This window comes from Cnephaeus nilssonii (genome assembly GCF_951640355.1).
Source record: "Cnephaeus nilssonii genome assembly, chromosome: 11".
In the NCBI taxonomy this organism is placed as follows: domain Eukaryota; kingdom Metazoa; phylum Chordata; class Mammalia; order Chiroptera; family Vespertilionidae; genus Cnephaeus; species Cnephaeus nilssonii.
Genome location: NC_137082.1, coordinates 36687404 through 36703074, shown reverse-complemented (window position 1 = coordinate 36703074; position 15671 = coordinate 36687404). Strand labels below are relative to the sequence as shown.

The 15671-nt window shown below is 38.0% G+C and overlaps 1 protein-coding gene across 6 annotated transcripts in view; it reads left to right on the top strand.

Annotated features, from left to right (window-relative positions):
* The first annotated feature begins 6718 nt into the window (after positions 1 to 6718).
* The window catches only part of RBM39 (RNA binding motif protein 39), a 29735-nt gene continuing 20782 nt past the window's right edge, over positions 6719 to 15671 (top strand). For 4 of the 6 annotated variants that reach the window (XM_079784432.1, XM_079784431.1, XM_079784430.1 and 1 more), the window contains exons 1-4: positions 6719 to 7028; positions 7638 to 7701; positions 9456 to 9505; positions 14364 to 14558. In XM_079784432.1, the coding sequence (XP_079640558.1) occupies positions 7651 to 7701; positions 9456 to 9505; positions 14364 to 14558 (296 nt within the window). In that variant the 5' untranslated portion in view covers positions 6719 to 7028; positions 7638 to 7650. The remainder of the gene's footprint in view (positions 7029 to 7637; positions 7702 to 9455; positions 9506 to 14363; positions 14559 to 15671) is intronic. The other 2 variants (XM_079784429.1, XM_079784427.1) reach the window with 1 other exon arrangement.

Below are 15671 nucleotides of genomic sequence, written 5' to 3'. Positions count from 1 at the left end.
CTGGGGCTGTTCTTCACTTCTTTTTTACTTTCTTCTTTTTTTTTTTTCCTGTTCTTCACTTTTTAAATGCTATACCTCATGCCAAATCTCCCTGTTATATGCTTTAATAACACCATTAACCTCTCTTATACCACTTGTCACAGTTGTACATCTTCATTTATTGATATGGCCTTTTTTCCCCTAAAATATATTTTTATTTTATTTATTTATTTATTTTTTAAATATATTTTTTTTATTGATTTCAGAGAGAAAAGGAGAGGGAGAGAGAAAGAAACATCAATGATGAGAGAGAATAATTGATTGGCTGCCTTCTGCACGTTCCCCACTGGGAACTGAGTCTGCAACCTGGGCGTGTGCCCTGACCGGGAATCAAACCATGACTTTTGGTTCATAGGTCTATACTCAACCCCGGAGCCATGCCAGCCGGGCTGTATTTTATCCTTTTTGAAGCTATTATGAATGGGATTGTTTTTCTAGTTTATATGGTCTTTTGATTAATACTTGCCTAAACTCCAGGAGGGCTGTTTTTTTGTTGTTGTTTTTTTAAAATATTTTTATTGATTTTAGAGAGTAAGGGAGAGGGAAAGATAGAAACATCAATTATGAGCCCTAACCGGTTTGGCTCAGTGGATAGAGCGTCGGCCTGCGCACTCAAGGGTCCCAGGTTCGATTCCGGTCAAGGGCATGTACCTTGGTTGCGGGCACATCCCCAGTAGGGAGTGTGCAGGAGGCAGCTGATGGATGGTTCTCTCTCATCAATGTTTCTAACTCTCTATACCTCTCCCTTCCTCTCTGTAAAAAAAATCAATAAAAAATATATTTAAAAAAATAAAGAAACATAAATGATGAGAGAGAATCATTGGTTGGCTGCCTCCTGCATGCCCTCCCAACTGAGGATCGAGCCTGCAAACTGGGCATGTGCCCTTGACCGGAATTGAACCTGGGACCCTTCAGTCCGCAGCCTGATGCCCTATCCACTGAGCCAAACTGGCTAGGTCCAGGAAGGCTGTTTTTATATCCCATTGTTTGCTTTCTCAGTGCCTAATTTAATGGCTGCCATATAGTATAAATTCAATTTGCATTTATTTAAAGAATTATTTCAGTAACTTGAAAATAGGGATTGAAGTCATGACATGAAAAGAGATATATATTAGAAAGCAGAAATTTGGGACTTCTCATTTCATCTTGCTCTAGTTTCCCAAGATCCCTTGTTTCTTTGTTTTTTTCTTGAGGTAAAATTTATATAACATAAAATAAAATTAATCATGCCAAGGTGTACAATTTTTGGTGTTTACTACATTCACAATATTGTGCAACCTTCACCACTATGTAGTTCCAGAACATTTTCATCACCCCAAAAGAAAATCTCATACCCATTAAGTAACTAACTCCCCCAACCCCTTGGCAACCACTAGTCTGCTATCTGTCTCTTTGAGAGTACTGAATTTGAATTTTTCATATAAATAGAATTATATGGTATGTAACCTTTTGTGTCTGATTTGTTTCACTTAGCATGTTTTCCAAGTTCATCTATTTTGTAGCATATATCAGTACTTCATTCCTTTTTATGGCTGAGTAATATTCCATTGCATGGATATACCACTTCAGTTTACTCATTCAGAAATTAATGGATATTTAGGTGTGTTCTAAATATTTTTGGGTCTCTTGAATAGTGCTGCTATGAACATTCATGTATAAGTATTGGTTTGACCCATGCTTTCAATTCTTTTGTCTACACCTAGAAATGGAATTGCTAGGTCATACAGTAATTCTATATTTAACTTTTTAAAAATATATTTTTATTGATTTCAGAGAGGAAGGGAGGGGAGAAAGAGATAGAAACAGCAATGATGAGAGAGAATCATTGATTGGCTGCCTCCTGCATGCCCCATATTGGGGATCGAACCTGCAACCCCAGGCATGTGCCCTGACCAGGAATTGAATGGTGACCTCTTGGTTCATAGGTCAATGCTCAACTACTGAGCTACCTCAGTTGGGCTATATTTAACTTTAAAAAAAATATATTTGTATTGATTTCAGAGAGGAAAGGAGAGGGAAAGAAAGAGAGAAAGATCAATGATGAGAGGGATTCACCCATCACCTGCATCCCGCACGCCCCCCACTGGGGACCAAGCCTGCAACCCAGGCATGTGCCCTTGGCCAGAATCGAACCCGGGACCCTTCAGTCTGCAGGCCAATGCTCTATCCACTGAGCAAAACCAGGCAGGGCCTATATTTAACTTTAAAAATAATACGTTTTTATTAATTTTAGAGAGTGAGGAAGGGAGAGGGATAAAGGGATAGAAACATCAATGATGAGAGTGAATCATTAATGAGCCACGTCCTGCACAAGTCTACTAATGTGGATGGAGCCTGCAACCCAGGCATGTGCCATGACAATGGAATATATGCAGTATGAACATGACTTGTATGCAGTGGTTGTAAAATAAATTAGATGTTGGCAAGAATGTGGAAAATGTGGAAGCCTCAGACATTGCCAGTTCATGTAAAATGGTGCAGCATTTAGGCAGTTTCTCAAAAAGTGAAATATAGAGCCCAGCTGGTGTGGCACAATGGTTGAACATAGACCCATGAACCAAGAGGTTGCTGGTTCCATTCCCCATCAGGGCACATGCCCGGGTGGTGGGCTCAATCCCCAGTAGAGGGTGTGCAGGAGGCAGCAGATCAATGATTCTCTCTCATCATTGATGTTTCTATCTCTCTCTCCCTCTCCCTTTCTTTCTGAAATAAAAAAATATATATATATATGTATATATATATATATATATGTATATATATAGTATATATATTTAAAGAAAATGATTTGTAAACTGTGAAGTGCTATATGCTATTATTAATATGGTGTTCAAGGCAAGTTCATGCATAATCTTAATACAATACAAAACACTTAACTTTTATTCCTTCAGCTATTCTGTAACTAAACTGTAAACTCTTAAAGGAAAGGAACTGTGTTTTATTGTTTTGTTTTGTTGTTTTGTTGTTAATCCTCAGCCAAGGATATTTCTTTTCCATTGGATTTTAGAGAGAGAGAAGTGGAGAGAGGGAGGGAGAGAGAAACATCAATGTGAGAGAGACACATCAATTGTTTGTCTCCTACACAAGCCCCACTGGGGTTGGGGGTCAAACCTGCAACCCAGATACTTGCCCTTGACCAGGAATCGAACCTTGGACCCTTCAATGAGCAGGCTCTAACCACATAGTAATTTTGTACTCACAAATTGTCCTGCAGAGAGCTAAAAATTCTAAAGGCACTAAATACTTATTGAATGAATCAGTATTTGGCACATTTCACTGATAAAACTCTAAAAGAGTGTTCTAAATTATAAGTTACTAGAGGCCTGGTGCACGACATCAGTGCACTGGGGCTGGGTCCCTCAGCCCGGCCTGTGCCTTCTCACAGTCAGAGACTCCTCGGGGGATGTCTGCCAAGGTGTTCTTAGCACTGCTGTGGAGGCAGGAAAGGCTCCCGTCACAGCCCCTAAGCTCCTCAGCTGTGAGCCCAGCTTCTGGCTGAGTGGTGCTCCCCCTGTGGGAGCACACTGACCACCAGGGGGCAGCTCCTGCATTGAGCGTCTGCCCCCTGATGGTCAGTGCACATCATAGTGATCGGTCATTTCATTGTTAGATCAATTGATTTGCATATTAGCCTTTTATTATATAGCATAATGTACTATTTTTCATTTTATTTTTATTCTAAAAGTGTTTGGGGGCAATATTTTTGCCCATGGGTTGAACAAATGGATTATATTATCACTTTAATCATGAGCACCCCTTAATTTCCTTAAATCAGAAACATTTCACTTTTTCAAACAAAGATTAAACTGTGCCCCCCCCCCCCAAAAAAAAAAAATCAATTGTTGCTTCCTTATATCATTCACATAGGCTCTTAAGAAACTGTAGCTTGCTCGCCCTGGCCAGGTAGCTCAGTTGGTTAGAGCGTTGTCTTGATACGCTAAAGTTGCAAGTTGGATCCCCAGCAAAGGCACAGAATCAACCAATGAATGCAACAAGTTGGTGTTTCTCTCTCTTTCCCTCTCAAATCAATCAATAAAAATAAATAAAATAAATAAAAAAGAACTGTATCTTGAGTTCGACAAACATTTTTTTATGGTGATCCAAGCAAGTTATTATGAGAGTTGCAGCCCATGGTATCAATTTCAAATAAGTAGCTAGTGATGTACCCTGGAAATAGTTCCTCTTCTTTTAAGGACTAACCTTTCATCCTGGCTGGTTTGGCTCAGTGCATTGAGCCTCAACCTGAGGACTAAAGGGTCCCAGGTTCGATTCTGCTTAAGGGCACATGCCTGAGTTCCGCCCGATCCCCATTAGGGGGTGTGCAGGAGGCAGCAGATCAATGATTCTCTCTCATCATTGATGTTTCTCTCTCTCCCTCTCCCTTCCTCTCTGAAATCAATACAAATATATATATTTTTAAAAAGGACTAACCTTTCACAATTTTATGCAAATTCCTTTGGGTTATGTCACTACAATGCTTTTGATATTCTGGCCAGAACAAACAAGTATTTGAAACAAATGCCAAATTCCCTCATTAGTAGATGGATTAGAAAACCAAGTACTAAAGTAGAAAATGATAATTTCATCTACCCAAATATGGCAAAAATCATATGGGTGGCAAAATTAATTCCATCTCTATGAAATGGGCTTGAGTTTCTCATATAATGACTTAGGGGGTGAAAAGTTTCATTCTGCCCATCAATGATTTGAGAAGAATTATTGAAATCTATCAGGTAGACTGTGCTACCATAGTCTTTTTTAAAAAAGATATGTTTTAGAGAAAGGAAGGGAAAAGATGAGAGAGAGAAACATCGATGTGAGAAACATTGATCGGCTACAAACTGGACATGTGACCTGACCAGAAATCAGATAGGCGATTTCTCCCTGGCTGGTTTGGTCAGTGAATAGAGCATTGGCCTTTGGACTGAAGAGTTCTGGGTTCGACTCCAGTCTAAAGGTGTGTACCTTGGTTGCAGGCTTGATCCCTGGGCCTGGTCAAGATGCGTGCAGGACTCATGTTGATGTTTCTCTCTCTGTCTCTCCCATTCCCTTCCACTCTCTCTAAAAATCAATGGGAAGATATCCTTGGGGTGAGGGTTAACAAAAAGAAAAGAAAAGAAAAAAAGAAAGTGCTATCTTTATGCTGTGATATTTGCACAATTAACAAGTCACGATACTGGAATTAAAGGGGAAAAAGATTAGCTGACCTTATCTAACATATTATGCTTCTGTAATGATTTTCAACACTTAAAAATTAGAAGATTGGAATTTTCAGGAAAAGGAATAGGGGAACATTACTAACTATGCAAAATCTATTAACCCTCTAAGAGAAACTCTGTATGCAAAGTTAACTCAAAATGGAAAGCCTCTTTGCACCTACATTTCCTTCAAATAATTTGTTTAGCAATAACAAGTTAACTTTTTTGAGAATTAAATATTTGCCAGACATGTTACAGACATTATCTCATTTAATCCTCACTACACTACCAGGCATTCATTCATTCATTCCTTTATTGAGTGTTCACCTGGCTGGGCACATGGCTGAACGCTGAGAATTCAGTAGTCAGCATTATTGGCCAGGTCGTCTCAAGCTTAGCCTCCTAATTATATTACCCTCTTCCCCATAGGGGAAAATGGAGGATAGGCTCTCAGCTAAATTTATTTGTCCAAGGTCACACAGTATTGGAGCAGCTACAGAACCAAGGTATCTCATTTCAAATCTTTGCCCTCAATCATTAAGCAGTTAGTAGACTTTTATAAAAATTTTTTATTGTATGTCATCTTCCTAATTTTTTTCAAACATTTCCCTCTCTCTGTTCCCTTGTTTTTTTTTCCCCCCAGTATTGACCAAAGAACAAGTGGTGAATTTATACTCTTAACTGCCAGGCATTTGGGAGACTTCAGGGGTGAGGAGCCAAGACCCAGGAGTATGGGGGACAGACATTTTGGAAGAAACAATAACACATACACAAGGCAGATCCTCTGCCCAGGGAAACAGATTGTTTTTTGTGTGTTTTTTCCCCCACCTCTTTGCCTTTCTCTACTGCTTCCAAGACGGTTTTGAAGCTGGACAGCTGAGACAGAGAGCCTAGTCCACCAGCTCCCAAAGTCCGGGACATCTAATTTTTATTCTACAGCCCTTCCCTCTCTACCCCTGCACGGTCTCTTCCTGCATTCTCTGTTACGTGGTTTTCACTTCTTCACCCTTGGTGGATAACCTACAGGACTATTTTAGTTTTACACTATCGCCATATGGACTAGGCTGCCTGATGGCGGGCGACCTTGACAGACATCTGGGTGGGAGGTCCAGGGGAGGGTGGGGCGGTTGGCTCTGAGGATAAAACCTTCAGATAGCTGTAAGGAGGCGCCACGAGGAAGTGGCGACAACGGAGTTCCACTCAGCGTTGAGTTTTCTAAAAGATTGACAGTAATTGTACCAACTGCCTTTGCTCTAGCAACTTGCGCGGTCCCGCGAGATATAGACGCTAAACCAGAGGGAGGAGTCAAAGGCGCCTCTCGGAAAGGGGGATGGGACTATCTATGGCGCAATCATTGCGCGAGATTGGGCCATGGTCGCCATTCTTAGATCTCGCGATATTTCGGCCTATGCAGTCTGGAAAGAGTGCAGCTTCTCGCGAGAGCCCGTGCCGAGTGCTCTTGGAGGCCCCGTGTGTTTGTGTGTATATGCGTGTTAGTGAATGTGAGTACGGGGAAGCAGCGGCCGCCATTTCAGAGAGTCTGCGGACGCCGTCGCAGGGTTGAATCCTGAGCTGCCGAAGTCTCCGTCCTGCACTCCCGCGCGGGCTTCTCTAATCCCATTGTTTCTTTTAGATTCGCTCGGGCCTATCCGCCCTCGGAGCCCGAAATTCGGGCTGGGCGTACCGCGGCCCGGGCCTAGAGACTTAACTGTAGCAACAGCGGCGGCGACGGCAGCTGCGGCAGCGCTCCTCTTTCCGGATACGAGCACCACAGGGGCCCAGAAGCCCGCGCAGGTAAGGCGATGTGGTTGGCCAGAGTATTGTCAGGGACTTTTTTGAGGTATGGTTCTTTTCTGAGTTGAGGACACTCCTTTTAGGCGATCTTTAGCGACGGGGGGAGGGCAGGTTTTCGAGAAATGGGCCCCATTTTGACGACCGCGCCCGTCTTTTCCGGTCGGATATGTTTCAGGGTTTTTGGGGGGCACGAACCCCAGAGAGGTCTCGGGCAGATGGTGACCAGTCCCTTGGAGGCCTGGGCCGGCCGCGACCTCCAACATGGCGCCAGCCGAACGCAGCCATGGCTCCCAACCCCTCCCAACCGAGGCAGTTCCCCCTGCTTCTAAAATGGCAGCGCGGGTTTTGCGCGGAAAGAGGCCTTCTCGCTTGAGATTCCCGGGTTCTGTTTTTGGAGTCCATTGCAGACTTTTTAAAGGCGAACATTTACTCGATTTTCATGTGTTCTGTCTTAAGAGGCATTTCAGATTTAATTGCCAAGCCTGGTAAAGTACTTTAATCATGCCTGGGCTTTTGAAAAGGTTGTTCTGAAGCGTTGTAATATTCGAGTAAGAAATTGAGCAGAATTGAAGAATATTTATTCATAGAATTACCTTATTGTTTTCATAGGCGTTTAGAGAAAATGGCAGACGATATTGATATTGAAGCAATGCTTGAGGCTCCTTACAAGAAGGTGAGAAAAAACATGTTGGTGAGGTTTATATATTTCTTAATTTAGCATTATTCACGAAACTACTGCTGAAATGTAAACTAACCTCCCCGGAGCCCTCTTGATTTATCTTATCAGAGATGCATTACGTATAACTTACAAAAGTAAATATATGCTATTGATGTAATAATATTGTGCAGTAGTTTCACTTCAGCGTGATGAATAAATGCCCATCTATCTCTCTTTGTAGACTTGCCTAACGATATCTCACCTCTACTCCCATGAATTCACCTTTGATTCCAGTGTGAACTGTCAATCATAAGGTAGTAATTGAGTGACTTATCGCTGTACCGTGGTCCCCTAGGTAAAATGACTCAACTAAGAATTACCAGCTCCAGTTTGGTATAGCAAAAAAGGTGAATGTAGTGGTTTGGGAAAATAGCAGGGGTCCAAGAATCACAAAGTATAACCAGTCTGTGGCAAGCAAATCTTTAAGTCTTACAAGAAGAAATGGGTGAGATTTAAAATTTTTTCTATATATACATATAAAAGACTGGTGATATTAAAAATTAAAACAGGCAACTGATGATCTGCTGCTCAATTAAATTTACTAAAATTCTTGGATCCCTGAATAGAAAAAAAAAAAAATTAAAGCAAAAGAGGCAGTATCACAACTTAAGAGTCACTTGATGACTGTTTTACTGTTCATCATATTGTTTTATTTTTAATTAGTCCCTGCCATATTTCACACTAAAAACTACAAAGGAAGTATTTTGGCTAATAATAATAGTCTTTGACCCATTTCAGTATCACAGTAAAAATAAAGTGTCTTTTCATTCTTTCACCAGTTGGTGGTGAAAATAGCAGTGTGCATGCATTATCACTGGTGTCACAAACTGTAAGCTTTGTAAGTTAGCAGTTATACTCCATTAACTCATGTAATCAAACTTTAAAATAAACATTGCGCTAAACCTTTTTAAAATAATACATTTGTTTTGGATTGTGTAGCACGACCATGTGGATGAATTCTTTATCGCTTTAAATAGTGTACATAGTTTGTAATGCTTAAGACTCTTGAAGAGTTTTATATTTTAATGTTAAGATTCTTGTGTCTTAGTTTAACATGGATGAAATTCCATGTAAACAGGTATGGAAGTAGGAAATGTTTAGGTTGGACTGGTGGATTATTAATTGACTTTCTTGGGTTCTTGAGAGTCAACATTACTAAAGCAGTGTGAATCCCTGTTTGCTTCAGGGCGAGATGTGTGACAGAGGTGGCATCAAGCTCTTACAGTCCCAACCCTCCAACGGAAATGGGCGAAGATCTCAGGAATGGCATCGGTCACAGGAAATCGATAGTGGCTGGCTGCTAGCATGGCCACTTGGGGCTTAGGCAGAAATAGAGCCATGGTACTGACCAAAGGGACCATAGAACATGGAATAAAACTCAAAACAGGACTTCATTCATGTCTTAAAGAAATTCTGTTTAACTACTTCAACACTGTAAATCTGGATAACTTAATATCTACATAAGAAAGTAAAATTTAACATGTTAATATGTATTTTTTATTTTTGTGTCTTGATGACTTAATTGTAAGCAACAAAGTGGTTAAACACATACCCATCTAAATTTTTTTATAGCCTTCCATGTTAAAATATGAATAAGTAATTAGTTTTAAAATTGTTTTGTATTTTCTTATTCCTATTCCCTTTACCCTTTGACAACTTGAAATGTTACCACTTCGTCCTCATGATGTTCTTCTATCAACCCTGCTTAGGATGAGAACAAGTTGAGCAGCGCTAATGGCCATGAAGAACGTAGCAAAAAGTAAGTTTTAAGAAGGGACCTGGGGTGGGGGAACTTTATGTGTTTGGGATCTTACTAAAGTTTTGTTCCTCTGGATGAAGCATCAAACTAAGATTCTCTTCAGAAGCTTTTCTTTTCCTCTTTTAGAAAAGTGGTTCTTTATCTTTTGGGATGAGAAACTATTTGAGGATATAAAACTATGGACTCTTTCCCTAGATTTTAGGATATGGTTTCAGGGACATTTGGACACCTTCCCCTCCAAGTACATCCATGACAGTTTGGATGAGAGTTTTATCTTTTGTCTTAATGTTTGTTGTTACCAATTATACTAAAATATCCACTGAAGATGGGTTAGGAAGAAGAAAAAGTAATAATCAGGCCAGGGAAAGGATTGTTTGTTCTAAATTATTGAAGGATTCAGAGCTATGAATTATTTAAGATCCTTGCTGATTAAAGGTCCTTTTTGTCCTAATGCTGTAGCATACTTAAGTACTTATATTCCTCTTACATAGCTGTTGTTGTAAACTTTCTAAACTCAATTGGACTTTATTAGTAAGATTGGGGAGTTTTTAAAAATCGAGTGATATAATTTATTTGAATTAATGAGTAACCCAAAATAGTAACTCAGTGCTACAGAATAAACAGTAGACAAAATTCTAAGTAACAGTATAAATTAAATCTACTTTATAAGGTTGGATACTATTCTTGGAGTTTCCTTTCAGTTCTAAGATTAGTGATGTTACAAGCATTAAGTTGTTTTGTTAACCTATATTTGTAATGTATTAAACTATTTTGTCATGTTCCTGAGCTTTTAATACATAATGAAAAATGATAGTAAATACTCACTCCTAGGTTATTTTTTGGCTCTTTTCCCCTAAGAGTTGAAAGTGCTTTTTATAATACACTATTTCAACTTCTTCACAACAACTTTGTTAGGTAGGTTGATATAATTTCATAAAAAGATTTAAAAAATTGTCAGATGGGATTATTCTGGCTTTGTTGCCCACATTTTTAAAAAATTATAATCTCCTCAAGGTAATGTAGTAGTAATGGTTTAAAAGTGATGTAAAATGTAGTGAATGTCCTACATTTTTTTCTTGTGGGAGTGTTAGTTCTTCACTAGCCACAATTGATTATGGGTTTAGTCTTGAATTGTTATATGTGAGACAATCAACCAATCATGGCATGATTTAATGTCATCTGGTTTTGGACCTTTAAACAGAGTAACTGTTTCCTAATTAGTGGTTCTAATTTGCAATTCTGTAATCCAAGAAAACTTAGGAAGGGGGTGATATTCATATAAAATGACTGAAATGATCCAATCTAGGTATCAGGCCTGGTGGGTGAGTAAAACAAAGTTAAGTATGGAAAGAAAGAGGATATACACTGTGGGGTACAGACCTTTGTTGTATCATTCTCAGATGTCACTCCTTGCTGCTAATACCATCTCCAGTTTTACTTGTTTTCATCCTGCATCTAAGCTCATTAAGGCCACCAGACTTTTACAAGGATTCAGTGACTGATGCTTAGTGGCCTTTTTATCTAATGTAAAAAGTCTTATGAGACTAAATAGAATGGACCGTTTTCTGTAATATACCATAGGGATTTCCCTTGTTTAAGGGTAAAACTTTTCAAAACACTCAAAATTTTCCAAACTACTATCTGATACCTTTTTAAGAGTACAGATTATTTCTCTGTCAGTCTTCTCAGCCTCAATTATGTATAGCTGCTTAAATAAATGGCTCTCTTATTCAGTCAAGAACTTTCACCCACTTTTTGAATGGAATTGTCTTTTCAAATTAATTTCAAAGTTATCTAAAAGAAATTTTTGTTTAGTGGTGGATATAATATAAAACAAGTAAATGTTCTGTGATTAATTTTTAGTGTAAGTTAAGTCAACCAAAGGAAGGTGCCACCTCGCATTTTTCATTCTAAAACTTCATTGTCTTAAAAGTAATTGAGTGTTGAAATAGTTTTTTAAAAATATTTTTATTGATTTCAGAGAGGAATGGAGAGGGAGAGGGAGACAGAAACATCAACGATGAGAGAGAATCATTGATCAGCCGCCTCCTGCACACCCCCTACTGGGGATTGAGCCCACAACCCAGACGTGTGCCCTGGACTGGAATCAACCCGGAACCCTTCAATCCACAGTCCGACACTCTATCCACTGAGCCAAACCAGCTAGGGCAGGGTAGTTTTAAGGTAGTAAGAAAATACACATTCTGAGAATTGAGAGACTAGTAAATGTTTTCTTTTAAAAAAATACTAATTCTAAAAAAAAAAAAACAACACGAAAAAACTAAAATTATTTCTGATTCTCAATGCATACACTCATTTGTATTCCAATAGTAAAAGGAACTAAGTTTAATATAACACAAATTGGTTCTAAATTGACCTACTTTGAAAAGAGCTATATACCCCTGAGTTTGGCAAGACATCAGGTACTGGAGCTTGCCTTCATGGGAATGTTAATTGTTAGTGTAACCAGTTTTGCAAAGTCTAAATCAGCATTCATTCAGTTAAGCTCTTTAGGAATTAGTAAAAAAAAAAAGGGGATAACAATAAAATGACACAGTTGAAATATATTGGCTACTGTGGTGTGGATTATCTATAAATTTTGGAATAAATGACTTTTCTATTTTTTTCTTATTTTCCAGAGTACTTTGCATTTAAAATTTAGATCTTCTTACATGGAAGAGGTCAAATCCAGTTATAGCAAAACACCTTTACAGCAGAGGCCATATAACCAAAAAGTCCAAAGGCCCAGCCCAGTGGACCATTTACTTCAATGATGTTCAGTACAAAATTCCACTGCCACTAAAGACTTTGGAAAGTCCCATTAAGTTGTAACAGGATTTGACTATTACTATTTTTATAACCCTTCTTTAGTAAACTTAATGTTCTTTGAAGCTGCAGTTCATTATAGAGAAGTATACTGCTTTCTTGCACCCTTAAATTTTTGTCTTGGTTTTTATGCAGAGAATTGTATATTCTGAATGTCTTAATCAGGTTGCTGTCTTTTTACCTGTCTGGGGTTGCCTTCAGATGTGGGTGGGGACTCATTAAAAGTTCTAGGAAGACCTTAAGTTGAAATTAGCTCTCTAGTATTTGAGTGTTTCCTTTGGTAAAATAAGTTTTGGGTCTAAAAAGAGGTAAATAGGTTTGCTGCCTCTACTATGGGCTATATATGAGCAGAGCAAAACTTTGTTTTATTTGTGGAAGATTGAGTTACTTTTTACTTTGTTCTCTAATTGATTATATTTAGGACTTATATAGCTATTGCACAGACTTATTAAAAGATAGCGTCAGGTTTTTCAGGCAACAAAGTTCGAATGTTATCTGTTGCCCTTCTGGGCATTGCTTTGATGACTTCTATATAAATAATGAGTGTAGCCTAATTTTCTGTCATGTGCTACCTAGCATATACATTTCTGACAGTCAGGTGGATTATCTTGAAATTTTAGACAAAAGTTTCTGCCTCCTTGGAAAGCTCTACATCTCCTTGTGATTGGAGTGTGGGTTTCAAGATTCCAGAAGGTGGGTGTCTTCATTTTCTATTTTCAATGCACTCTAAGATGACCTGCTTACAGGTTCTCAGATGACCTGCTTACAGGTTCTCTCTGAGGCAGACTTCAATGCTCTTGTGCTAATTTTGCTTTGATAACGACTAAAGAGTTACATTTCCAAATGATGTAGACTTGTCAAAATGTTCCATCTTTTAGCCACGACAAATTGACATTTTAGTGGAATAAGTTTATTTTGAAATGTCTTTCAATTTATACTAAAATATCTGAAGGCACCTCTAAAATTTGGGTGATGGCACACTGAAGAATACAGAACTCAACAGAAAGATATGACTGACTGGCTTTTTACCTTTCAGAGTTTATAATTTTATAAAGAGAGATATATATATAGAGAGAGAGATGATGTTTTTTGTTGCACCCCACAGGCTTGTATAAACTGGCATAAAAATGGCATACTCCATATTCCGGTATACTCATAACTTTCAAAAGAAAGTATCTGAAATGGTTACAATAAAGTCTAGGAGTGTCAAAATACATTTTACTGCAATAGTTTGACTGTCCTTTGTCATACCTATAATTTTGTTCATAAAAACCAAAATATTGATGTTTGCATGGCTGTTGAAAGCATTTAAAGTATAAGTTGGGTCAAAAATGGCTTAAGGAAAATTAATGTGCTTAATGAAATATATATATATTTTAATATATTTTATTGATTTTTTACAGAGAGGAAGGGAGAGGGAGAGAGAGTTGGAAACATCGATGAGAGAGAAACATCGATCAGCTGCCTCCTGCACACCTCCTACTAGGGATGTGCCCGCAACCAAGGTACATGCCCTTGACCGGAATCGAACCTGGGGACCCTTGAGTCCACAGGCCGATGCTCTATCCACTGAGCCAAACTGGTCAGGGCTGCTTAATGAAATATTTTATATGTGGTCCATCATTAATACTTAACTGTTAATATATTCTATTATAACTGTATTCTGTGGATTACAGTAATATGTGCTGGCCAGTTATAAGATGAACTTTTTATTTAAAAGTTCAAGTTTTGATCTCTATCTGTTGATAAGACCTTTTTCTTGTTAGAGCTGTAGCTGACTCTCAGGAATGGTCCCTGCTCTCTCAAATGATTCTTTGTCAACTGACTGCTGATTTTCAATAGTAGAAAGCAAAGGGTGGGTGTTTATCTTACCTAGGAATTATTTTTCCATAAGTATGATTATATATCATTGTATGATAGTAAAAAAGCAAAATATATTTACAAAAAGATTTTAAAATTCTGACCATAAAAGGCAGTATATTTTGGCAGATTCTTAAACCAGCAATATAATGGTGACTTTTTTTTTTCTTAGGAGGAAAAAAAGCAAGAGCAGAAGTCGTAGTCATGAACGAAAAAGAAGCAAAAGTAAGGAACGGAAGCGAAGCAGAGATAGAGAAAGGAAAAAGAGCAAAAGCCGTGAAAGGAAGCGAAGTAGAAGCAAAGAAAGGAGACGGAGCCGCTCAAGAAGTCGAGATCGCAGATTCAGAGGCCGCTACCGAAGTCCTTAGTATGTAACTATAATTATGATGGTTTTGGTTTGAGAGTCATTTGCTGGGTATCCAGATAGCAATTTAACCTGAGTGATTTGAACTGTGAAATTTTACTTTTCAATGTGTTTCATTAAATAAGGATATTGGCATAGAAGGACTAGTAAAGTGGAAAACTGTGGACAAATACATCTGTTCTAATCTAGGCATACAGATTATTATTTTGTTATTCTATATTAAAATATTTTAAAACTGTATGCCAGTCCAAACTAAAGCATTAGAATGCTTTAAGAAATATTTTTTGATATGTAATGCCAAATACTTGGTATGTGAACATTAACTGAACATAAATTTATTTAAAAGTTTAAAGCTCAGATGGATGTAAGTTACAATAGTCAAGTATATAATTCGTTAACAGTGATCTTATCTGTGTGGCTGTTTACAGCTGAAATGACAGACCCTTTGTGAATTTGGTGTATGCTCCTGGATAATGATGATTTTGGGGGCTCATCACATTGTTTGTATTTAAGGTTCTTTTTTTTTTTTTTTAATAAAGCACTAAATGTGCTTTGAAGATTAAATAGCTAAGAAAAGTTGGATGTGGCTATTTAAGGTGCAAAATTTCAATATAGTCATTAAAAACACCTCAACTGTAAATAACTGGTAAGAGTCTGTGTACATATAACTTTTAAGCAAGGATTGAATCTAACAGTCCTTAGTGCTTTCCCCTTAATAAACATACTATTATAAACTGGGGTATGTTAAAATTAACACCTCTAACTTTAAAAATTGAAATGTTGAAAGTAGAAATCAAAGACAAACAGCTAAATCAGAACCTTGGCTCTGCCACTTGGGCAAGTTAACACTAAGCTTTAGTTTTCCCAACTTTAAGAAAGAGATAATAATTGTCAGAAAAACTATTAATGAACATTGAAGAGAATGTAAATAAAGCACCCATCATACTGCTGTTCATGAAATGTTTTGGTGTTTGAAGCCATTAAAGTTAGTATCACTTTTTAGTTCTGATTCTGGTTCTTAAATCTTTAAAATAAAAATAATTGAACTCTTTGTTTTTTAAGTTCCTCCTAGCTGCTTATTTCATAAACTTTATAAAGTGCTTAAAGGGTCCATCA